Source organism: Xiphophorus maculatus, chromosome 3 (genome assembly GCF_002775205.1).
Source record: "Xiphophorus maculatus strain JP 163 A chromosome 3, X_maculatus-5.0-male, whole genome shotgun sequence".
Taxonomy (NCBI): Eukaryota; Metazoa; Chordata; class Actinopteri; order Cyprinodontiformes; family Poeciliidae; genus Xiphophorus; species Xiphophorus maculatus.
Genome location: NC_036445.1, coordinates 6,413,684 through 6,439,573, shown reverse-complemented (window position 1 = coordinate 6,439,573; position 25,890 = coordinate 6,413,684). Strand labels below are relative to the sequence as shown.

General features: G+C 37.6%; 3 protein-coding genes across 6 annotated transcripts; 1 reads left to right on the top strand and 2 right to left on the bottom strand.

The window, feature by feature from the left end:
* Window positions 1-1,254: 1,254 nt before the first annotated feature.
* LOC102228607 lies at window positions 1,255-14,830 on the bottom strand. Its single transcript, XM_005796040.3, has 7 exons — window positions 14,672-14,830; window positions 14,014-14,135; window positions 11,363-11,585; window positions 10,219-10,364; window positions 7,194-7,338; window positions 4,656-4,800; window positions 1,255-1,963 (listed from the first exon to the last, which is right to left on the bottom strand). Exons 1-7 carry the CDS (start codon window positions 14,721-14,723, stop codon window positions 1,876-1,878), a joined length of 921 nt encoding a protein of 306 aa, XP_005796097.1. The 5' UTR covers window positions 14,724-14,830; the 3' UTR covers window positions 1,255-1,875.
* An 827-nt stretch (window positions 14,831-15,657) lies between these two features.
* Window positions 15,658-18,819, top strand: taf12 (TATA-box binding protein associated factor 12). 2 transcript variants are annotated; one of them, XM_005795941.2, is made up of 6 exons: window positions 15,658-15,827; window positions 16,439-16,548; window positions 16,851-16,928; window positions 17,653-17,767; window positions 18,084-18,172; window positions 18,277-18,819. In XM_005795941.2, exons 2-6 carry the CDS (start codon window positions 16,471-16,473, stop codon window positions 18,310-18,312), a joined length of 396 nt encoding a protein of 131 aa, XP_005795998.1. In that variant the 5' UTR covers window positions 15,658-15,827; window positions 16,439-16,470; the 3' UTR covers window positions 18,313-18,819. The 2 variants fall into 2 exon arrangements, with proteins under 2 accessions (XP_005795998.1, XP_005795997.1); XM_005795940.2 differs by having other exon boundaries at window positions 15,660-15,827; window positions 16,375-16,548.
* A 540-nt stretch (window positions 18,820-19,359) lies between these two features.
* On the bottom strand, window positions 19,360-24,575 carry LOC102228872 (ras-related protein Rab-39B). 3 transcript variants are annotated; one of them, XM_023331099.1, is made up of 3 exons: window positions 24,302-24,575; window positions 23,894-24,137; window positions 19,360-21,793 (listed from the first exon to the last, which is right to left on the bottom strand). In XM_023331099.1, exons 2-3 carry the CDS (start codon window positions 24,109-24,111, stop codon window positions 21,343-21,345), a joined length of 669 nt encoding a protein of 222 aa, XP_023186867.1. In that variant the 5' UTR covers window positions 24,112-24,137; window positions 24,302-24,575; the 3' UTR covers window positions 19,360-21,342. The 3 variants fall into 3 exon arrangements, with proteins under 3 accessions (XP_023186867.1, XP_023186868.1, XP_023186866.1); XM_023331100.1 differs by having other exon boundaries at window positions 23,894-24,116; window positions 24,425-24,575; XM_023331098.1 differs by having other exon boundaries at window positions 23,894-24,116; window positions 24,302-24,574.
* Between the last annotated feature and the right edge of the window lie 1,315 nt (window positions 24,576-25,890).

Here is a 25,890-nt window from a genome sequence, read left to right as displayed (position 1 = left end):
AAAGGTCAATTTATTTAAGGCTTTTGCAAATCTTTAACAGAGGTTCCAGGCAACACTGAAAAAAATAGAAATTGAGCTGTTTTGTATTCTCTGCACTGGCCTTGCCTCCATCTGAGATGTTGTCCAGTGGTTCAGCCATGGGGCACTGGAGAGGTCAAAAAGTTATTGTAGAATACTGTTTTCCTTCCCTCCCAATCAGACCCTTGCACCTTGGGGTCAGCTCTTCTGTGTCAAAGTCCTGATAACATTGTCGTTTGAGCCTATTCAGTTGAAGCCTCAGAAAAAAAAGACAACTTAAAAGCACTCAGGGTTTCACTCATGACTGACTCAAAGGCCAAAACAACCTGGTGCTCACTGGCATTTAACATGCAGAAAGGCATTTTGAGTTTCTCCTTGTTTTGTTTAAGGGCCTTCTTATTTTTTTCTCTCAAGCAAGGCCTGACCTGAGCCATAAAGTAAGCAGGATCTCACTTCATGACTAGAAATGTGGAGAAAGTCTGTAAAAGTCTCAACAAAGGATAGCTGCAGCAGCTGTACAGGGGGGCTTGAATAATCAGTTTAATAACATTATCCAGGGCTGTGCTCTGTGGCGCATGGAACAGTTAATGGAGTGTCATTGTTAAACCGCTGCTTTGCCCATTATTAACAACGGCCTACGGTCAACCACACAGCCATAATAAAACCGCATAAAATCCGACATAACTTCAACGGACAGGCATAATGAAATTCTCAGCAATATGAGCACAGTTGTTGTAATAAGGAATGGTTGTGCAGTGCAGTGTTAAGGGTTACAAAGCAACAGAGGAGAAAATTAAAAAGATGAAGTTGTTGTGTTGTATACGATGGTTATATTTTAGAAAGAAATAGAAGGCTAAATTTAGTCAAGTCGAAGCAGAAGTAGCAGCAGCTTTTGTAAAAGATGGGGAAAGTTTCAAGGTTACCTGACCCTACAGTGATTCTTATTTTCTGTACTGAAAATACAATTCTTGTCAAGCTCACTATGCTTGTTAAGGGTTGGGGGGAACAATAGTGGATAACTTTAAGTAAAGATCATTCCCTAAGAGTAAAACCTCGCAGACTGCAGAGGAAGGTCAGTAAACAGGTTGATGCAAACCTAGGAAGACAGAGGATCGAGAAGATGTGCAGCCAAGCGAGTGTGCATGTCCGGCCTTCGCCACATTGTCAATACTCCCCAGACCTTTTTTTATACCTCTAAAATGAAACAAAATCAATGACACACTGGAGGTGGGTAAATAATATTTTTAAAAGCCATTTAATGTCAAAGAAATCCAAAAGTGCAGTATTAGAAGTGGAAAGTGCTTGAGTGCTGCCACAGTAAAGAGATTATAATAACCTTTCCCAAGTACTTTATGATAGTTCCTCTTTTGGGAACAGAAACAAATCAACACTCTAAACCATTCTCTTATCATCTAAATAGATCATTTATGATAAACAGCTGAGCAATTATGCTTGCACCTGAAAGGAAGGAATTGTGCAAGGAGTTTTTGCAGCTCTTTAGCAGAAGAATCTTCATCTTGATTTTCGCAAAGGTGGAGCTTACAATTTTCCCCACTGCAGAGTAAATGAAAAGAAAATTGCCAAACGGTTCTGTTCGAGATACATAACTGCACTCTGCACTCAGAAGCAAAGCTGCAACGGCATCACTAAAGCAATCATTTGCCCCTCAGTATGTTTCATTATTTATTTTTTACACCCGGCTTGTTACTGATTTCGATTTTTTTCTCCACAGTCTTCCAATATCCCCATTTACCTCACCCTATTCACTTCCCCCTCTTGCTCCCCCCTTGTGGCTGCCCATTCCATCTTCCTCTTCTCTTGCTCCGACTTTCTCATCCCGCAGCCCCGCCTGAGCATTCACACCAGCGGCTGTTTGTCTGCGCTGGTGGAGGGAAGGGACTCCACACTTGATTTGTAGATAGGCTTTTTCTGAGAGTGGTCATCACTGCAGAGAGGAAGACAGGGAAAGACGGAGAAGAACGATTATCAGTGGATCGATCTCGCAGCAGGCACTCAAAAAGTATAAGTGAGGAAATTATAGGCTGTAACAAAGCGCTGGAGGCACACATGGCTGTAGATATGAAAGTCAATTATCCGTTTCTGTGCTGTCCGAGTGTCTTTGCACACACCTACTTGTATACTCACAAGAAACACTCACGGAAGACAGTCAAGGAAAACATCTGCATGAAGGATAAAACTTTAGTTCATGCAGTAAGAGAAAAAGTGTTCACATTACATTTTTATGGTTTTGGAAAGCAAAGATAACAGCAGGTAAAAATCTTTTCTTTCTATTATACAGAAATATGTGAAAGGTCACGAATGAGGTCAAGTGGGTCACAATTGCTGAGTTTAGCAAGCAACCTTCAGTTTGCCATGCTAATTGTATTATTTTGAAAAAATTAACTATGAGTTACCAAAAATATCCTCATTAAACTAATACTCTCCTATCAATGGCTGTTATATGATGTTCTAAATTGTTGGAAAGTTACCTGCAGCTGCTTTTCACCTTAATAAATAAAATACCAGATTATGAAGGTTGCATTTTTTCCATTTGCAGTAACATTATTATACCTACATCTGAATGTCTGCCCTCCATGTTTCCTGACATGAAAAAAGCAACCTCAATCTTTATCCAAAACAAGAATCTCTTTTACACTGCATGCTACATACATTTTTTTATTTCAAGTGAAGGTGTGTTTGTTCCAGGGTTCAGTATAATTTGTAGAAACTTTGTTCCCGCTTTACATTGACTAAATGCTTCAAAATCCAAAGTGAAGAACGTCCAGGTAACAACAGAGAACAACATCACTGTCATGCAGGGCTGTCCCCTCCGTTCTATTGTGTCTCTAAGCCAGAGAGACAGACATATGTCTCCCATAAGACAGCGGGATGCATCAGATCCAAAAAGGCACTTTGTTCTGAACAGACATTGATGTGATTGATGGTGGATTCTCTGATGGACTGTAACCTTCTCCCATTTCCCATTTTATATCCCCTTCTTAGGCAGACATAGGTCATAAAGATCCTATTCAAAGCATCAAACGTATTCTTCTTTTTGACATTTGAGAATCAACCAGAGGTGTGATAAAATCTGAGTTCAATCAGTTTAATTCTTATAGAAAAGAGTGCTTGCCTTCAGATTAACTCTGTTCCCACAAAATGCACAATACAATTATTAGACATGTCGTTTTTCTCTGTAATCTTTTGCAAGGCGTACGATTTTCCAATAAGATTCTTTCCATAAATATTAGCCATAATAAGAAATTACTCCTTCTTACTTGAAACCATGAAGAACTCAATAGGAAGGTGTAAGCTTTAGATGAAATTCATTTCTTTATAACTTATAAGATGGATTTTGTATTAAGAATTCATGAGGCTGGCTGGTTAACCAATATTAAAGCTAAAGTAGCTGAGAGTCTCTACATGTGATTGATTTTTAATATTCAGTCTGGGTTGTGCTGGCTAGCTCACACATAGCCGACATCATACGGCAGGTTCAAATAAAGGTGCAGACACCAAACAGAAACTCTGGACATGAAATAGCCTTTGTTCTGCCACATGACAAAATGAAATATTGCAGCCTTAGTTATAATAAAGGCAAACTGCAAAGAGGGAGATCCAAGTAGTGGATAAAAGGGAAGCAATTTTGAGTAAATAAACACACACATTCACCTCTATTCAAAGACATATTAGCCATCACTTTTTGAAACATGATTTAAGATCCTATTAACCAAAGTGATTTCAAAGCGGTGGCTCAGTAAGTGTTCCTGCGAAAAAGAGGCAGACAGCAGCTGAACAAATCACCTTCCTCCCTGGCTTTGTTTATATGATCAGAATCTAGTTCTTCCACAAATAAACTAATCTGGGCATGTTAAAGAGAGAGCGGCTGAATACATGCACACAAAAAAACTGCATGATTATTTCATAATGCAGTGTTTGTGATGTTTGAACAGGAGTTGGGGACTTTTAGGAAAAAAAATTGGAGGAAAAATGGTCATTCCCCAAAATATGATCCTGCAAGGATTCAACACCTAAAATGGGTGTATAGTGCACAGCTGATTCCAGTTTGTCTAATCTGTCAATGTTTATTTGAACAATTCAGTTTTTTTATGTCCAGGGATTACATTAAGTGCCAACTCTTCTGTAAAAGTTTTGTTTAAGTTAAATGTAATAAACACTGGCCATGACATTAAAAATGTCTGGCAAGTTGTTTTGGAAAGGTGGCATCTTAAAATCACAGGTAAAATGAAGGAATTGCAAAATTATTCCAATTTCGGCATCCAAATGTATTCTTATCTCAGAACAAAGGGTGTGAGGGAACATGCTGTTTATTGTTCCAGTTATTAAAATATGTAACTTTAATATTTTTTTAATTATTTACTTATTTATTATTTACATATTTCATAAATCTGTCACCATGGCATGACAGTATAACATATCACAAGCGAAATTGACACCTCTAAGACCCGCCCCCTGGCTCTGATTGGTTGTTTCTGACTGGGAGCAGCTGACTTATTTCTGACTTGGCAGGAAAATTAATCTGAATTGTGTTGTTTAAAACCAAAGGCTTTTAGAGTATGAGAAGACGCCTGTTTGGAAAATAAAAAGGCACAAAAATTCCAACAATGGTTCCTTACATGGGGCCCTTGCTGCTCCTGATCCGCTTGGCCCTGCGGCACAGGAACACACTCACAGAGAGGATGAACACGACCAGAGACGCTGCAGCCGCGGAGGTCATCAACCAGAGTCGCCCATTAGTAGTCTCATACCAGGCAGCATCCTCTGTGGGACAGACATGAAGGGAAACGTGCATGACACAGAATCTAAAATCAGCACACCTCATAATGCCTCGAGGCAAAAAGTATCTCCAGGCAACTTCCTACTTGAATACATGAGAGACCATGCCAGGTATTCACACAAGTCATCATACTGACCTGTACAAAGTCTGCTTGTTAGAATTTCTAAAAAATCGGAGATTATACCCCGGATGTTCCAGGATTTTCAGTTCACATAAAAAGTCAAAATAATTGCCTTTTCTGAACCTAGTCTTTGCAGTTTTGGACAAAACAAACAAATGCTGAAAAAAATGCAAGAAAAAATCCTTTGTCTTCTTATATACAGTGTGCTAAGAGGATTGCTGTGGAGTCACAGGAGAATGTTTGCCTAAGGTTTGTGCAGCTGATGTAGTGAACTCCTTCAAAGGAACCATAGAGGTATGTGGTGAAGTCTCACCAAGACATCAGGGAGGACCACATAAAATTCCAATATGCAGAGATGAGTTTAATAATTACTCCAAAGAAATAACCAGACTTACAAAAGAGCACCAATGACTCATGGCAGCGGTGTTCATTAATCCAAACTGGAACACACTATTTTAACCCCAGTGGTTTAATAAATTCTATTGGTTGTAAATTCTAAAACTGCAGTAAATTAATAATTATCAACAGACAGGTCAGTGATAACAATGATGAAGACAAATGGAGTCTGGTTTTAGATTAGATAAATTGTTGCAAATAAAATTATTGCCTGGTTTCAAGCAAAGAAAGACTATCAGTAATAAAAAGGAGAAATTACACAGAAATATGTATGTCATCTAAATGGAATACGTAATAATGTACGCTCTGTCTATTTACATCTGTAATGACTGAGAAATCAACTCAGAACATCTTAATTGGAATATCACCAAAAAGCTAATTTCATTCATTAATTTTATTCAAAAAGTGAAAGTCTTGATATATTATATAGATTCATTACACACAGACTGATAATGTGCTAATGAAAACTCAAGATTCAGTATCTCAGATGATTATAAAACTTACATAATGCCAATAAAAATGATTTTTAATACAGAAGTCACAGCCTTATGAAATGTATGTTCATGTACTGTATAATATGCAGTCATTAATTTGATGGGGCTTGCTTTGCATGAATTACTACATCAATGAGGCAAAAGTCTGTAACTCTGCTGAGGTGTCAAGGAAGCCATGCAGCTTTATATTGTTGTCTTTTTAATCTTTTTCCTTTAACCATACTCAATAGAGTCACTGATTATTATTCTGATTATTATTCCATGTCTGTATGGGGCAACTCGTGAAACCCTGACTCCAGCCACAGACCACACTTTATGAATTTCTCCCAACCTTATGAATGGGCTATGCTGCACAGTCCTCGCAAGGCTGTGGTTATCCCAATAGATTGTTCATCTTTTTCTATTATTTTTTCCTTCCACTCAACTTGCCACTTGTATACTTTGATAAAGCCCCCTGTGACCATAATCCTTCTTTAGCAATGGCCTTTGATGGCTTACCCTCCTTGTGGAAGGTTACAGTCTCAAATCATAATTTTTTCTACAATAATGGAAATAGTATTTCTCTTTACTGTGTAGATTACTGTGTCTTTACTGTGTAGTTAACATTAGATTTCTTAATTAAAACATTTTATTGGTTGTATGTAATATTTTGCTCTTATTTAAAAATTTTGAATATATTTTTTGTGCAAATGAATATTCATTTTTGTAAATTACTAACTATTCACTTCATGTTTATATTTGAATCTACTCATATGCACCTGTAAACTGCAGAATAAAATCAACTCATTTGAGCATTTAATGAATTTGGCCTAATAATTAAGTCAAAAGGGAACAAAAGACATTGAAAGGTAATAGATAATAACTGCTTCCTTTAAATCTTAAAATTTTCACACTTTCGATTTTATGCAGTTTATTACAGCATTTATTAGATGTAGGGTATATTCTGTCATCATATGTGATCATCTCATATGACATTTTACATGCAGTTTTATTTCTCACACATGCTATGTAGGGAGTTTTGGTAAACACCTTTACCTCTGGAAGTTCTGAGGTTCAACACATCCTTTTTCTTCTGCCTCAATATGAAAGCCTAACTTTCCTTTGGTTCCCATAAATTTATGGACATGAAACAGAAAACATTTTTGTACCTGTCTCATGATGTAAGAACATCCGCATGAGCTGACCTTTACTGTGACATTTAAGTGGCTGATAGAAGAACCAATAGATTAGCACAGATTTCTGTTGAGAAATGAATTCCCCATGCAGTTGTGAAGAAAAGCCCAGTCTTTCTTCAGAAAGAGGAAGAGGTGAAAAAAACTTTTAGGACTTGGCTATGATGACGACGAGGAACGATCACCCAACTTACCGGGAAGCAGGGTGATGCTGATGGTTCGCTTCTTGGTGAGGGACTTCACTGAAGGATGTGTAGCCATGCAGGTGTACTGTCCTTCATCCATTTCACTCACCTTCTTCAGTGTGAGTGTAGAGGAAGGCAGAATCCAGTCATTACCCTGCAAGAAAGGGAAAGAAAAGAGGTTTTAAGAAAGGGAGTGTTTTATTGGTCAGGTTGTTTTCAGCCCTGCAAGAATACAAATTAAGAGCAATTGATGCTCCATGACAAAGGAGAGAAATAAGGAGGAAACTCGGGGATGTCAAACACAAGCAGTGAGAAAAATATGAGGGAAAACAGGTGGTAATGGAAAACAGAGTAGTTATTTTTGGTGTTCTGCAGAGGGATGAGCAGTGGGGCATAGTAAATTAGCGCAAGACAAAAAGAAATATTGAGACTCTGATGGAGACAGAGTTCTACTGGTGTGAGTTTTTCAGAGAGCTGTCCCAAAAGTCTTAAATGAACTCTATTTACCTGAGCAGTAATCCCAATGAGCGAACTTACATCGACACAAGTCAATAACCCAAATAACAGCATCATCCACGAAGAATGATGCTGCAAGAGCTCACTGTTAACACAACACATAATGAGATGGCAGGGGAGCGGCATGAATTGTCGACACAGATATAGCAGCACTATTATGAGGTAGAGCCTAACCTGGGGGGGAACAAATAATAGACCAAACACAAGGATTGGAAGAACAATGAATGAGGAAGAGGGGGGTAAAGAAAAAAGAAACAACAAAGAAAAAATATTATACCATGCAAATGACTTGGCTCTTGGGAGCTACAGTTCCTGCCAAGAAAGTCCATTTCAGTTTGAATGGATCTGAATTAAGAGGATTTCCCATAAAGGCCAGGTCTGGCCAAAGAAGCATTTTGTATGCAAATCCACTGGCGCCCAAAAGCAGCATGTCGTTCCTGCCTCTGTCCTGCTGTCATTTCTGGGGCCAAAGCGCACACACCGGCTGTCTGTCAAACTGGGACGCTTGCTGTCTAACATCCACTCTTGTCAAAGACACAGAGGGGTTTTTACAGAACAATTACCTCTAATCACGTGTGAATAGAGACACTTCTATGACTCTATTTTATTTCTCTGAATGTGACTTTTCTGAAAGTTGATATATACAAAACCAGCCTGTCTTTTCTAAGATTATTACTCGTTACTAAAAATGACAGCAGAGCATTGTTGGCAGATAATGACAAAAACCTTAAAGCCCTATATGAGATCATGTAGAGGACAAACAGCATTAGCGCCCTGACAAGTCCACTGAATTGGATTTGGACTTGTAAACCCATTTAAAACCTGGATTAGTGATGACCCTTTAACAAGCATTAACCCTGAGCCAACTTAGTGAGAATGAAAACAAAAATGAGGAAAGTGAGCAAACATATCTGCCCTTCCAGATATAACAGGATTTGGAGACATTTTTGCTAAGGTAGTACAGTTTTTGACAGTGATGCAGGAATAACATAAAAAGTCCTTTGTACCAAAATAATTAGTTTCTCGAAAAAATAATAGGTTTATCTTTCATTGTCAGCAAGGGCTAACTTGTAGATCTTTTATGGGTTTTTTATAAGAACATGTTTTAATTAATTATTAGAAATCACAGGAGCCAGGGCAGAAACAAACCAAAAAATCCAACGAAAACAAACCAGCAAGGAGACATGAGGAGAACACAAGTTAGAATGAGGAAGTAATGGGAGGAACCACTGATGAGTGACTGAGAAAGAGGTGCTAAGTACTGAAACAATGGACCTGGGCTGATTAGCTAACTGATTGCAGGTGTGAGAGGAAAGAGCAGAAGACAGACTAAAAAGAGGGAGAAAGAGAGAGAAAGTGGCACAGGGGTTCAGGGAGAGTACATAGGGGATTATGGAATAAATCTTACAGTAAAGCAAACTAAACATAATTAAACTAGAGTAACTAAAAATAACTAGAAACAAAAATAAACATAATAAACTGGCATCCCTAAGAAACAACTGAACTAAAGAAAAACAGGAACAAAAGAAGTTCACAATCAACTAGCATAACCACAAAATTCAGAAGATTGAGAAAGAAATAGTCGCAAGGCGGGAACTGCAGCTTGAGTCAGAGCAAGCGTTATGAAATGTCATATTCCTTGTGCAAGTCAGCCCTGAAACAAAGATAAGATTACCAATGGCTAAGGAGTGGCTAAGACTTAACACATTGTCAAAAAGTACCAACAGTTGTTTTAATGTCTGTGGTATCACTATGCTTTGACTGGCCCATAAGCCCCATAGAGAATCTGTGGAACATCTTGAAGATGAAAATACGAGACACCAGACCCCAAAACGCCAAATCTCTCACTTATTTTTAGGCACCTGTACCTTTCAAACCCACCACATGTACTAGGTGTATCACCTGCCTACCCGTGTTCTTCAAAAATGTGATTAGTCAGATATATTCATCTTGTTCTACATGCCAATTGTCACTCTGGCATTTTAAAGCGAGACATCTTAATTTCCTTTCAGCAACACTTTCTTAGTTCAGTAGCCTAGCTGAATTATTCAATGCCAGTTAACCAAACACTACAAAAATAATTAGAAATCTATCCACATAATTGTTTTCAGGTTGACTGGTTCTTGTCTAGACCTCATTAAACTATTAATCCTCTGTAAGTGGGCAAGCTTGCAATTCCCAGCGAGAGGTGAGGCTAAGCCAACCAGTCACTTAAACACAGAACTCCTTTCGTTTAGAGGATAGAAAGAGAGAGAAAGACGGCACGTAAGGGGAGACTAAAGAGACTTGAGAAAGTCAGGGAGAGAAACAGAAATGTGCTGGAGGAGGAGAGACAATTAACAGAAGGCTTGCACAAAGCCAAGAGGGCGGCAGAGACCTGGTGAGGCTGGAAAGAGAAGAGGGTAGAAAGAAAATATAAAGAGGTCACATCCAGAGATGGGAGGAGGAGAGAGACTGACAAGTTTCCAAAAGTATAATGAGGACACCAGCACAGTGTGCATACCCGAGGTTTTCTCACCTCTTTCTGCCAGTAGTAGCTTGGCTCCTCTGACGAGCTCGCTGAGCACTTCAGTTCTACATCATCCCCGAGCCGCACCTTCAGGTCCTGCGGGACGCCCAGGTAGCTGGTGTAGCCTTCCATAGACACTGACAGTTCTCTCATATCTGGAAACACAGTGCAGATGAGACAGCATGATAAGGCATTAATGAAGCAACTAATTCAATGCATGCTGAGGTAACCTGTCTGAGTATTTGGGAGGTGACTAAACGTATGTTGTCCGGACTAGCGTCTGGAAAAAGCTCAGATGTTTTAAGAATAGTTGTGACCATGTGGCCTCCAATGCCTCCAATAGATGCTGACTGTTACGAGTGATCAATAGTAACGATGATAGGCTTCATCTTATCAAAGTCTTTAGAGAGGCAGTGTTGTGAATAATGACTCATTTTCTCTTCCATTTCAATAGATGGCCCATGTCCATCCAGCTCTCTTGCCTCCTTCCATCCTGTAGCTCATTCTAATCTTTTCCTCTTATTGATTCCTCCCATGAGGCTGCGGAGCCGATCAAACAGCATCAGGGTCGATATGATGGCCACTGAGAAGAGAGAGGACAAATCCTGGCCAGCTACACAAAAGATACTTAGTTCAAGTCTCCCACATTGGTGTTGTAGTTTTAAACTGGAGCCTAACCAGTGCAGTGCCTCCCTGTTTGCATAGAGCATAAAATAAAAATCACTCAACCTTTCTTGGGTAACAGCATTTGCATTAGATCTTTAGCATGTGCTGTTTTATGACTGCTGCAACCTCTAAAATACATCTTTTCTGTTGCTCACTGAGAGGAATCCATTGTGTTTACCTCCTGCTAGTTGCAAACATGAGGGAATATGTTTTAGACACCGTCTGTTTAGCCATATAGCCAACAACGTATGTGTTAGGATGATATGTGTCCTTCTTTGTTAGAAATGGAACTCACAATTTGTCACATTTCCTTTTTTAAGAGTGAAACTTCAAGTTAATTTGCGTCACATAATTTGATCTTTATCTTACTTCTGTAAAACATTAATAACACCAACAGCTGAATTTGATTGTAAATGTCATTGAAGTGCACAGTTTAAGAAGACTGCATCTATAAGCCAAACCCTCCCATTGCAACCAAGAAACTCACATTGGACTTTGAAGGTCAGCGGCTCAGACGCATTGTCTGGAGCAGTTGTGTTTTCATTGTCTGACACACAACGGAAGGGCACCCCAGAGAACCTTGTTGGATAGGGAATATGAAGAAGTCCGCTTTTCTCCTCATCCTCGCCATAAAAATAATCCCCTCCGCAAAACCACCTGCCCATGCTGGCCCCCCAAACTTTACGCCACAAGTTCCTTGAGTACTGGTACTGAGAAAAGAAAAAAAATGAAAGAGACAAGAATGGTTTATCTTTCAGAATATCACAACATAATCAAACTGTCTGAAAAACAAACATCTATAAATAGTATGTGTAAATTCAGATATACTACAGTACTTACAGTGCCTTATAAATGGTCTTAACACTAGCAACCACAAACATTTATCAGCACATTTTACTTGGATGATGAAGCACTATGAACACAAATAAAAACAGTTTTGAAGTAGTAGAGATAGGTTTAAACCAATGTTAGGTCATAAAACATTGAACTTTTAATATATCACTGTTCTTTTTAAAAGGAAAGGGAAAGAGTATGGCAGAACTATAAACCTCTTCAGGCATTATATTTCACCATAGCTGACAGGCTGATTGACAGGGAGAGTATTACTAGTATTAACCAGAGAAGCAGCCAAAGAAGCTATGGAGGAGCTGCAAACATCAGCAACTCAGGGGAGAATCTATTGGTGGCACATTTGTTATGTGCTCCACAAATCTGGACTTTATGGAGGGTTAGAATCAAGAAGCTCTGTTTGTACCTTTGTCACAAACTACGGAGAAAACACAACAAACATGTGGTAGGACGTGCTCTGGTTAGTTGAGACCCAAATCAAACTATTTGACCAACATGTAAATTGCTTTGTCAAGCAGATTCTTGGTTGTTTTCAAACAATAATCTGTGGAAGCACTTGAATACTGATGGTCACAGATGTTCTAGAGTTCTAGTTATTTTGAATCGGACTGGGGAAACATGTCAGTCTTCATATGTTCAAAGCTGGTTAAAAATAGGTCACTTTAGCAGAGGCAAAATCATAGTCCATCCACTCCCTTATAGTGCTATAGCTACTTAGTGTTTGTTTCTCAAATGGAAGCTGAATAAAATACATTGTAGAGTGTTAATTCAGTGTGAGAAAATGTGAAAAATCCTAAAGGTTTTGAGTACTTTTACAAGGCACTCTTTTCATCTGTTAATGGACTTCAGTGCACTATGATTAACTCAAAATCTCAGCAAAAATGTATCAACCGAATTCAGGTGATACATTAAATTTCTATGCGAAGGCCTTTAATTAATAAAACACTAATTTAAAAAATCACAGAAGTCACAGTCTTCTGATTATATGGAAGGGGGATGTTGAAGCACACATAGTGCAGCTGTACAGTAATCAAAATCTGGATCCACCCAGGAATACCAGTTGTAAAATATGTAACAATGTTGCCTTTTTGAATTAAATAAGATAACCTTTATACTACAATGTCTCAGTGGTAAATGAATTAAAGAAACCTATCTGCATACCAGATGAGTGAACAATCAAAATAAAACAGAGCAGAAAGCATATGACACTTTACTGTAAAATGAAAGTGATTGGCTTGAACTTTACTCCAGCTGGAAAATTCCCCAAACAAAGGGGAATACCTGAACATATACATATTAGACTGTCTAAAGTATCACATCGTGTGACTGAGCTGAGTTCAGTGAACTTTTCAGTGGTGAACCATTGTACAAAAGCGGTCTGGAGAGCAAAACAATTCTTGAGTAACATTACACAGAGCCAAGGCTTTAAACTGAATTTGAATGTGGGACTCGCCCCCAGTTTACCCCATCTAAATTATTCTTCATTTTAATTTGTCTTGGAAGGCAAAGTTTAGATGTTAGAAAATCACCACAGTAGAGGACATTCAGGTTCCAAGTTGTAAAATAGTTTAAATTGATTAAACCATCTGAATTATTTATAAACAGTTTATACCTGTAGATTTCACTGTGTAATATGTATATATATATATATATATATATATATATATATATATATATATATATATATATATATATATATATATATATATATATATATATATATATCAATATATATATATCAAAGACTTTCTGAACTCTGAAGTTAAGGCTCCTCTGAAAATTCTAACTTCCTTAGTCACAATTTAGACCTCAGGTGATGTTCTTGATGTATTTCCAACTGGGAAATATGAAAAAGCTGACTTCCTTGTATAAAAACAACACAAGATTATCATTGACTTGAGAAAGCCAAGGAGCGAAGGACAAAGCAAAGCATTTTAGCAATTTCACCACAACAAAGAATGGAGAGTTGATCCATTTACAGTTACAGTGTGCATTCATTTCAAGCGCAAACACAAGTGACATAAATGGTTAAATTAGTATTGCTATATCATTTATTTAATATTTAAGTCCTCAGGATTTTTCCTTGCAGGAGTCCCTGAGCAATTGCAACATTTGTCTACAGTAGTCCGACTCTGATTTTATGAGTTACTACATGTTTGAACAGTTTAAGCAACAGCTACGGATATTGCCTGTTACAGCAACTGCAAGGTCCAGTTTTTTCCTTTAGCCTTTGGCAAACACCCTAAGGTCATATTATATCCACCCACTCACATAACATCCACAACTCACCGGAGGAAGGTACTCAAAGTGAACCTGGCTGACATTGAGGTCAGAGTCTGTGTACAGGCATTCCAGTGTGACTGACTCGCCCTCCAGAATCGGCTCAGTTGGGCCTTTGATGATCAAAGTTGCTGCATATGGACACAAATAACAGATATACAGGTTAATGATTTGGATGAATAAAAAGTATTGTTGACACAATGGGGATCCAATAACTTTGTGACTTTACATATTACCAATCTGCAATACATTGTTAAGATCTGTAGCACACTCCTTCTGAAACATGTATCTGTTGATGCTGTGATCTGAAACCAGTTTGACCAGTTTTCTGTTACCGTAAGCTCTAATGGCTTGACAATATTTTGCAAACTTTCCTGCCGTTATGAACTAAACATGACCTTCTGTGCGCATAAAACATTAAAGTATTCTGCTTCAATATTTCTAGGAACAAGTTTCTGTCTTTTTCTGAGACACAGATGGGAAAACAAAGTGTTTCCTCAAGAGACAGAATTACTTAGACAACAACAAATTGAGACCTTTATAAAGCTAAACAGACTATAAAATATGGGCTTTTTGAGTAATGAACTCAAAATATTGAGTAAAAAAAGAACACAATAAGCTCTTTAACAACAATTGTAAAACATTGAAACATAATAAACGTATTTACCATTAGTGCCATGAATCACGACCACCAATGCAACAAGTAGAAGGGCTTTCATGGCTGTAGGAAAAGGCTTTTCAGAGTTTGAGAAACAAATGTTGAGGTCCTGCGCAGCTACTAAACAGAATGAAAGTTTGGTTTGTATTAGTAGATCACAGAGTAGGCGTGTCTTTCTCTGTGTTTTTTGCAGGAAGTGCGTTCGAATCAGTTTGAATTTTTAAAAGCCCTTATTCATTATTTTCGTTTTAAAAGCGAAAATAAATCGGGCTGAATAGGTAAAGTTTTTACCTTTTCAGCCGAGACACAGCTTAATATGTCTCGGGGTTCATATTAAGCTGATGTGCGTTTACGCATGAATTGTTATGTGAAAAGTAGAGCAGCTGCCGCTGCGCCAATAATCTTCATTTATTCTCAGTGCGTCAGTTGTATCTAAACGGAACCGCGCCTACCACGTTTAGGTGTTTTTCTGTATCTTCACCAAAAATTGAAACTAACCCTCACATGCTTTGGTGGTTTTTAGGCGTGATATGTAACACCAAACAAGCCAACATTTTACGCTGCATTTATCTTGACCTTTTGGTCAAAGGAGAAGTTGAAATAAATGTTTTGTCTTGGTCACACACCATGAAGCAAACTGCGTCATCTAAGAGAGTAGGAGTTTTTAAGATAAATAATTATTGAATACGTTAGTAAGCATAGACAGTAGATCACATAATAACAAAAACAATAATAACAATGACAACAACAACTTCTACAGTATTATTATTAATAATAAACATGTTCTACAAATTATATCATAACTAAACACTTTAAGGTGGGATCAGCCATTTATATTGACATGATTTTCCTTTAAATGCTTAGATGTGTGATGTGTTTTGCTTTTTATGTGCAAGAGAAAGATCGATGACTTCCGCCAACAAATTTAGAAGCGCTCTTCGAGTGGTTTAGATTGTTGATGTAGTTCCAGAAAATGTCCAGCAGGAGGCAGAGCAAAGGCGACTAAATGACACAGGAAATAGACAAAAGCTTAGCGGAAGTACCGTGAGAGCTCGGTGATTTGTTTTTGGATGTCTGGATTAAAACAAAGAGTTTATTTTTCTTTCTAACGAATTTGTATGTTATACGACAATGAAAAATGGGCAGGTAATCTTCATTTAACCTGGTAAGGTTGTATATATTAACTCATTTAAAGAATAAAGTACATAATGTCCCCACCGCTACATTAGCAGCTAATATTAGCCAATGAAGCTAACGTCAAAATTGACAGTAGCTTTTGTTTTTAGCACAAACAGATTGGCTATTAAGGTTATCTTGCGTGCTTTGTCTTTGCACTGAAATTATTAGGCTGTCAGTTGTTATCTTTTTTGCGTTGCGTCATTTATTGAGTTTGGGTTAAGCGTCTCTGTTTGGATTTTTCCCCGAAAGCGTTGTTTCACGGCTAAGCTATGATTAGCGTTAAGTTAATCAAAAAAGTAGAGGTAATTGAATGTATAGTTGTTGACAAAGCAAATCAAGTAGAATTATTTATCATTTTAGAACATGTCATTAAAATCATTTCTATATTACTACTATCAATGTTATTACTACAAAACCTGAACGAATATTTGTGACTTTTATTCAACTAGTACTCTTCATAAACCACTGTTTGCTGCAATTTAACTTAAACCTGACTTGTTTTATTTATATAATCATTTCTTTCCGTGATGCAGATTATAGGTGGCAGTGTCTATACAAACTAATCCATCACATCTGTGATATTATACGGTCATTCAGGACTCCCAAAGTCCTTGCCCGTGGCCACCAGCATGGCTAACAGCACCCCAATAATAGTGAAGGGTCTGACCTCAGGTCCTGCAGGCAGGAGTAGTCCGGAGGGATCTCAGGTTAGTGTTTTTTTATTTTCCTGTATTTATTATCTTTTTGTTTGTTTCTGCTAATAGGAAGGCTTTTCATAGTTTGTCAAAGTATTTAATAAGAAGTAAACGAAAATGCAGACATTATTTGTACATGGACATAAAATGTTTTTGCTGGAATGTGAAAGAAAATATGCAAAGGAATAATGACCACTTTGAAGACAGGTTTTATGTGTTTCTAAACAGAACAGCAAGTGAATCATCACTTTGCTAATCTAGAAAAAAATGATCTATGTAATGTAAGTACTGTGAATGCTACTTTTTTCTTCCAGGTCCTCAGTAAGAAGAAGCTGCAAGACCTAGTGAGAGAAATTGATCCAAATGAACAACTGGATGAAGATGTTGAGGAGGTCTGTCAGAAATTCAATGCTGACTTTAAGGGGTACTTTGGGTTTTTGATGTGATGTTCTGTTGTGCTATTGGCACAAAGAGTTTCCCCACTTGTAAACAAATGTCACATTCCCATTAATTTTCAGGAAACTGAAGAAATTCTCCGACATACTTGCTACTCAAACAGAATCCTTGGTTTAAGAGATTTCGTTCATTATTGATTTAAAAATGTTTATGTTTGGGATATAGCTGAACAGCACATTGTATATTAACTATCAACACTTTAAATTTGTCACTGTTTTCCATGAGGAGCAACCTCTGTGACAATGCTATCAAAGTTTAAATTTTTTGATGCTGTTTTCCATATCGGTCTATTTCATCACCTGTCTGCTTCTAAATCTGCCAAGAGTGGAATAAATCTTTGGATTTGGATTAAGCAACATCTTCAGACATGACACCCTATTGTGTAGTTGTCTGGAAATTATCCTGGGAGACTTGTGATCAGCTGATGAAGCAAACTGATATAACTGATGCCAATACATAAAAGCTGGCAACTGTTTTGTGATATAATACATCTGTCTACTGCAAATAAGCAAACTCAACATTTATACAGAACTTCTGTGAAGATGTTGTAAGTAGTTTAAGAAACTTTGAAAATATGTTATTTTCTGTTGTTTACTAAAGTTATTCTTATCCTCATTATTTGAGCTGTTTTAAGAGTTGTTTATGTGGGACTCTTTTCAGATGCTGCTTCAAATTGCAGATGATTTCATAGAAAGCGTAGTGACAGCAGCGTGTCAACTGGCACGTCATCGCAAATCCAATACGCTGGAGGTTAAAGATGTTCAGTTACATCTAGGTAAGTTTCTGATGTCTTTTTGGCAGAATTGTAACCCTTCATATTTTAAGAATTGAGAGAATTTATTCCTCAGACTTTTGAACAAAAAACTTCAAAGCCACATCATTTGCCAAATAATTTAAGGGTATTGATATTTAAATACATATTTAAAGTGAAATCATTGGGAAAAAAATGATTTATATTTTTAGAATTGTATTGCCAGTATAGATTTCTGTCTCAGTCAAAGGATTCTGCTGCGCTTAGATATTCATATGAAAATTAATGGATGTGTTTAAAGACCTGGGTGCTGATTACTTTTTATATTGTTTTTCTCTAGAGCGTCAGTGGAACATGTGGATTCCAGGTTATGGATCAGATGAAATCAGACCATTCAAGAAAGCTTGTACTACAGAGGCTCACAAACAGGTAAACAATAACAGGATTTGGTTAATTTGGGAAAATCAGAATAGTTATTTATGTACTTATGCATATTTGTGTTTTGGGGCTAATGAATTTCTTTGTTGTTCCAGAGAATGGCACTGATTCGCAAGACAACCAAAAAGTAGCACAAGAAAGCTATTATGTTGTACTAACTTTGTGTATTATTTTTTTTTCTTTTTTTCTGGTTAATGAAATAAAAGTGGTGATGGTGAGGGGTGTTTTTTTTTCTTTCTGAATATAAATTGTAATATTGTCTCCCTAACATTTGACTGTCTTGCAAAAATCATCTTATGAAAATTGGTATTCATATTTTGTTCTGTTTCATTACCACTAGCTAAGACTGGCAGAACTCCAACTTAAAATCTTTGTCAGTAAAAAAAAAATTTATGGATTTTTTTTTTGTATTGAATATTGCTGTCTTTGGTTTTGCTTTTGATACTGTTGAGCATGTTTTTGTGAGTGTTACTGACTCTTCAGCCTTCTAAAAATGATTTGTAATATTTTGCCAAGGTACATGTTAAGCATGGAAGAGTTCCTCTGTTTACTCACTGTACTTTGTATTCCCCTTTCCATTTTCTGACAGTTATTGAATTTTCAGTGTCTAAATAAAAGGATGCTGGTAAAAAGCAAAATGATTTTAAGTGTGAATTACATATTGTTAAACTAATGCATGAGAGACATTCCATACAGAGGGAATTAGTGTGTCTAAGCAGAATTCCTATTTATATGTATTTTAATTTACAAAATAATTTAAATAATTTTGTTGGGTCTCTGTTACCATTTAGAAGTGAGCATCCCAGTAGATGTAAGAATAATATGGCAGTGTGTAGCAATGAATTTGTATCTGATATGAAGACGTAACAAAGGTTTTAAAAAGTCACAGTTGTATAAAATCAATAAAATTTTACATCATGAAGTTACTTTAGTTTAAAGTCCAGTGTTTTCTCTTCTGTATGGAGCATAGAGTAATTCACAGCATCTTAAAAATGCTTTGAATTTTTAAGCCACAATAGTGGAGCTGTAATAAAGATTTCTTATGGGTATACATATAATAAATAGAAACAGCTGTAAACACCTTGCAATTTATCTTAACAAAATAAGAAGTCACCCCATTGTGTACATAAACAGGACTATAACCCTTGATTGTGTAGAGAAAAATTGTTAGAGCAATATCCAGAAGCACCCAAGAGATTTTATTTAATTTTAACAACAGCACCTGGAAATCAGTCAATTTTGTTTCACCGACTTAGGCTTAAGATGAGATCATAAAAGGTGGTGTTTTTAATCTAAATAAAGACATTTGGTACCTTTACCACTCCTTACAGCAAACAAATATCAGGAAATACTTAAATAGCTCTCTAAGAAAAAGAATGTAGGTAGTGCAGCGGCTTCCGCAATTTTTCAACCCCCTTATTGTTAGTCACACCATCAGTGTGTTTGTGCATCAAAGAATCATTTATTAGCTATTTTTACAAGTGATAGTTTCCCCTTAAAACACTAAAACCACACTTTCTGACCTGTGAGATATTTCTTGTGGGTGCTCTCAGAGTGAGAAACCACTTATCCAGTGTCATCTACAAGTCCAGATGACAAAAAAGTCAATAGGAGAGAAAATGCCCACGTTTTAGATTGAATGTGGCCACAAAAGAGTCCGATTTTTAACATCTTTTAGATTACTTATGCAAAAAGCAAACTGCAAGACATTAACCTTTATACCCTTTTGCTACTGAACTGAGGTTAACTAATAACATCATCAGTCCATTAATAGCATAGGCTGTGCGCCAAGCATATGTTAATAAAGGAAGAAAAACTTGTCTGAAAGTACAAAACTCATAAGAAATTGCATCATTTGCAAGAGCAAACCTTAAGATAGGTTTAATACTAAAATACAACATGCTCAACAATGATGTCCTATGTAACATAATTTCTGTAAAGACTGACAAAAAAGTGAAACTGCTAACCTTATACTTGAGAGGATATTAATTCAAGTACAGAAGTATTCAGACCCTGCAAACTTTTTTACTTCTTTAGTTACAAATGGATGGACAGTGACATCTGTTTTTGCAAACATAAACCTTCAAGGTGTGATGTGGACTGCATTCACCCCCAGTCTGATACCCCTAAATAAAAGCAGGAGAAAGCAGAGGATGTCAGTTTTAAAATTATTAATAAATAGGGTAACTAGTGTGTGTTATAAAATGTCAGTATAAAACTAGCTGTCTTGTAATTGACATAGATGTTTGGTAGAGAATATTAGTGAACAAACAGCATTGTGGAGACAAAGGAACACTGTTTAATTCAACATCAGTTAGACACCACTGCACCTACCAAAACATGACAAGTCAGACAATGAGAGCATTAATGAAAGAACCAGGCAGGAAGCTCATAGTAACAGTTGTGGGAATCTTTCAATTCATGCTCTTCACTGATCTGGCCTTCATTTAAAAGTGCCCAGAAGAAAATGGCATAAGAAACCTTAGCAATTCAGCTCTAGAAATATAGATGGCACAGACACAAAGCTGCTCTGGTCAAATGAGATCAAAACGGAGCTTTATCACTTACAAGCTAAATGCTTTGCATGTTGAAAAACACTGCACACCATCTCCACTGTGACACCTAAAATAGTTTTAACATCATACTATGGATGCTCTTCTTTAGTGGCTTACAGGGAAACCGTCTAGAGTTGATGGAGCTAAACAAGAACAATCCTGAAAGAAAAATCTGCAAAAAATGAGAGTGGGATAAAGATGAGCAATAATGGCACAAACACATCCAGAGCGGCATCAATCTGAGAATTTGAGGGAAAATTTGCTGTTCACAGATATGAAATAAATTTTATGTAATGGTACTATGACAAAATATTAAAAAGTCCAAGGGGTATGCAAATGTTTGCAATTCATTGTAAATGTCAGACTGCTGGTGATGTCAGCTAAAGTAATACATTCTAAAACAATCATTGTAGCTTTCATTGTGTTTAGATTCAATATTGAGTCATTATTTTACAAAATTATACACAACTCCACACAATAGAAATGAAAAATATATATTTTGAGTGTCTTTTAGGGTGGTCATACATTAAATCGCCACTATAAATCCAACTTGCCAGCAGGCAGTTTCTCTCCTACCAGAGCATGAGTTTTATGTCAGTACAGTATTTATCCACAGCACTTGTTTTTGTTCTTGGTTGGTGAGCTGGCTTTAGACACACTGTTTCTTTGTAACTGTAGTGTCTGTGGGGCAACACACTTGACACCATCCCAGCCCTCCTGCAGTTCTATTTCCCCGCTCAACAGACCCTGGTAGACCCGTCGAGTGAGGAGCTCGAATGACTCTCTCACGTTTTGTCCTGTCTTTGCTGAAGCCTCGACGTAGGGCATCCCCAGCTGTCCGGCCAATTTCTGGGCCTCTTCCCGGCTCACTGCTCTGTCCTCGTGAGTGTCCTGGTCAATCTTCTGACCTACCAGGACAAACAGAACCTTCTGTGGTTGCACTCGCTCGCACACCTCAGCGTGCCACTCCTTTATATGGTCAAAGGATGACCGACTGGTGATGTCAAACACCAGCAGGCCTCCGACAGAGTTCCGATAATAAGAACGGGTCACTGATCTGAGAAGAGAAGTGAGAGAGGGGGGAGAATATAGATAATAAGCGAGAGACGGCCATCAGATTTTTAGCATATAAAAACCTTTTAAATATTTCAATAGAAAGTCCAAAGTTCAGATTATCCTTCACTTATTTCCTTCTCCGCTGAACTGTGTTGTACGAGTTAAATTCTTTCAGATAAGCGAATGGAAAAAGAATCATTCTCTTTGTTGGAAACTGATAGCTGCTGTGTTTAACCATCAACAGGTATGTAGATCCCCCATGAGTCACTGACTGTTTTTTAGAACAGGCTTAGTAAGACATCCTCCCACCGATGCAACTTTATTACTTCATTAAACACACATCTCATTAAAAGCAACCTTTTTTTTCCATCTTTTTTTAGCTGATTGGTTCGACTGCAGACCTGAGGTAAATACAAACAGGCACAGTGAGCAATTTGTCACAGTTCATTCAACTGGACAACAGAAATAATTAATTTAGAGACAGAATGAAACAGGCTACTTCTACTTCTTGCATTAAATATGCTGAGCAAAGAGAACGGTGCCCTGTGAAAGAATTGCACTGACTGCATTTCTGTACACATTGCACACTGAGCTGGTGATGGCTGAAAGCAAACACAGATGAACAGCTTGGAGGCAAGTGGAGTGGCTGGAGTAGTTTGTTTGGGCACTGTATTTGCATACACTCCTGATGTTGTATGGTCTTCACAATGAGAATAGTGTTTTCAAGATAACCATCTAATGAAAACAACTGAAGGGTCATGCCATCAGGCCTGATGGTTACAGAAGTTTTATATATGTATGAATATATATATATATATATGTAAGTTTAATATGTATAGCTGTTTGTTGCTTACTATTGTTAAATCCCAACGCAGAAACTTGATTAATTTAGGCATCTAAATGGAATATCATATAGGCAACTTGCTGGAGTTGACATCAGGATGTGGCAGAAGGATCCCTGATTGAGGCTTGATTCTTGTTGCTAAACAAGTATTTCAAAAACTGCTGATCTATTCGGGTTTTCACACATGCAGGTGTGTGAAAACCCGTAAAGGGGGTCTGTCGTAAATGGCTTGAAAAAGAGAAAAATGTCTACTGACCGGTTATTGTGTTTACAAAAAAAATGCCTTGACAATTTCAGAGGTCAGAGGAGAATGGGCAGTCTGTATTTGAAAGGTTAGAAGGGTAGCAATAGCTCAAATTACCACTCATTACAGAGGTAGAGAATATCTTGTCCGATGAGGCTCAGCTGTGACATTCAGCCGGTAGGGTCAGGTTTTGGTGTAAACAACATGAAAGCATTCGTCCAACCTGCTTCGTATCAGCAGTTCACACTGAAGGTGGTGCTGCCATGCTGTGGTGGATATATTTACATGGGTACTATTAGTACTACCAAGACACTGTTTAAATACCACAGTCTAACTGAATATTATTGTTGACTCCGTTGACCACAGTTAACCTATCTTCTGGCAGCTGCTTCGAGGAGAATAATGCACCATGTCACAAAGCTCATCTCAAGCCGGTTTCTTGAACATTACACGCCCCCACAAGCTCCAGATTTCAACCTAACAAAGCATGTTTGGAAAATGATGACACAGTAGATTAACATCATGAATGTACAAGTGATAAAGCTGCAGGAACTGTGTGATGCTATCGAGACAATATCAACTAAAATCTTTGAGGGATGTTTCTGTCACCTTGTTGAAAAAATGCCAGAAAGAATAAGAGAGGTTTGGAAGAACAAAAGGATCTCCAACCTGCCAATGGCACAATGTATCTATAAAGTGGCTGGTGAGTATAGTCATACATCTAACAGTGTAGAGCAGGAGTGTCAAACTCCAGTCCTCAAGTGCCAGTGTCCTGCAACTTTTAGATGTGCCTCTGCTGCACCACACCTGAACAGAATAATTAGGTCATTAAGGCTCTGGAGAACTGATCTACACAAGGAGGAGGTCATTAAGCCATTTCATTCCAGTGTTTTGTACCTGTGGCACATCTAAAAACTGCAGGACAGCGGCCCTTGAGGACTGGAGTTTGACACCTGTGGTGTAGAGGAACTATTGACTAAACTTCTGCACATGTTAAATCACATGATTCTTACCTGAACCTCTCCTGCCCAGCGGTGTCCCAGAATTGCAGCTTGACCCGAACCCCCGGCTCCACCTCCAGGAAGTGAACGTAAAAATCTACACCCACAGTTTGGTTGATTGACTCCAGGAACAAATCCTCGGTGTATCGCTTCAGGAGGGATGATTTACCCACAGTGGAGTCCCCCAGCATTATGAACCTGAACTGGTACTGCCACAAAGTTAGGTCCATTGTTGCTGGAAGTGAGAAATGATCAACTAAGACAAACACGGTAGGTGTAAAAGTTTGAAGTGAACAAATAGAATACAGTAAGGTTTATGTATGGTAAAGAGAGAGGTCAATGTTAAAATTAGAATAGCAGAAGTAGTGTGTGCAAGAGATGATCACTCCCACACCATCTTCAAGTAGGCTGACTCCTTACCTCTGACACTCCAAGTGTTGAGAAATACCCAAACAGCCACTCCTTATTAATCTTCCAAATAGTGGTACAGTCTAAGATAATTTCCATCCCAAAATACAAAGCATTTTGTAGCCAGAAAGTCACCTTTTCATGACGGCTCATCAAAGCCAGAATGCAGCAAAATCTCCCTCATAGATAACCCCAGGAACACTACAGTTCTCATCTAAGGTGCTGAAAGTAAATGCTACTAGCATGTGCGTAAGAGTAGTTGCGCAGGGGTGTGGACTTTTAAAGTTTGCCTGTTGATACTTGATAAAGGGAGGGGCGAAGTGCAAGGACACAGGGAGGGCCATTTTGGAAAGGGAGGGATATATGTGGGAGGACTCTGAAGTAGTGTGTGACACTATGTAAAGGAAATCTACAGTTTCCTGTTGATAAAAATACATATGTATGTCATGAGGAAACATAAAAGTGAGTATGAGCATTGGATTGTCTTTGCCCACACAGTTTGCAGCTGTTATACTTATTTTTATGATCTTGCATTTGGAGTGTACATTGCTACCAAAAAAGGGAAGTTGATAACAATGGGGCTTCAATTCCCCTGAGAAAAGCTGAGGATAAACTTGATGCTGCAAAAGGCATAAAGCGACTCAGCTCACATTTATAAGGACACTTCATTAATAATCCTTTACAATTAATTTAATTGTAAATTTAGAAGAGTGAACAAAAATCCAAAATTCAGGTTATCAGAAATTTTGAATTTTGCACATAAAAACAATTTATGCATACACCTTTGTGCATCGACAAAGGTGTATGCATAACCTTTACTTATGCCACAAGATAGAATGAGCCACCAGAGCTCATTCTAAAGAATCTGTCTGTTCATGGAGGGCTGCCACCAAGCATTTTTATGGAACTTAAAGCTGCTGCATGTAACGTATGGAAGAAAGTATATATAGATTTTTTTTTACATATTTGTTGAAACTGTCACTATGACTTGATAGTATGGTAGGAGACAGATAATCTGAGAAAAAAAAAATCAAGCTCCTTTCCCTTTGAGGTGGAAATAAAGCTTGAACCACCACAGTGTTAAGTGTTTATTTTTCTTAATTTACATTATTAGTTTTAGCTTACATTATGTTTAAGTCAGTCATTTTATTTAGACACATTTTCTAATGGGTGCACACTTTAGTTAATATTTGTCTGAATGGTTTACTCACACTTGTTCTTTTGTTTGAGGTGCTGCAAATCCAGACCAGATGGAGAAGGAAGCCTGGAGCATACCATTTCTTTTTCTAAACGACTTAGGGGGCGGACTTGGTTTAAAATCGACTTTAGTTATTTATTTTGCCACTTTAATAGTCACTTATTATCTGTGCTAAGCTAAAGTTGGTTTTCCTTTATTTGTTTTACATATTACTTTAGCTAATTTTGTAATTTTTGTTCCTTTGTTGTGTTGTGCCTCCCTCATGTGGTAGATTTTGGTTACTCCACCCCCATTTAAGCAGCCTTTTGTTCTTTGTTTGCAGGTCAGTTTTGTTTGTGTTCAGTTGACCTCAGTTGTTTTGGACCCAAATTTGTTATTTGTCCTTTGACTTATTTTTTCATTG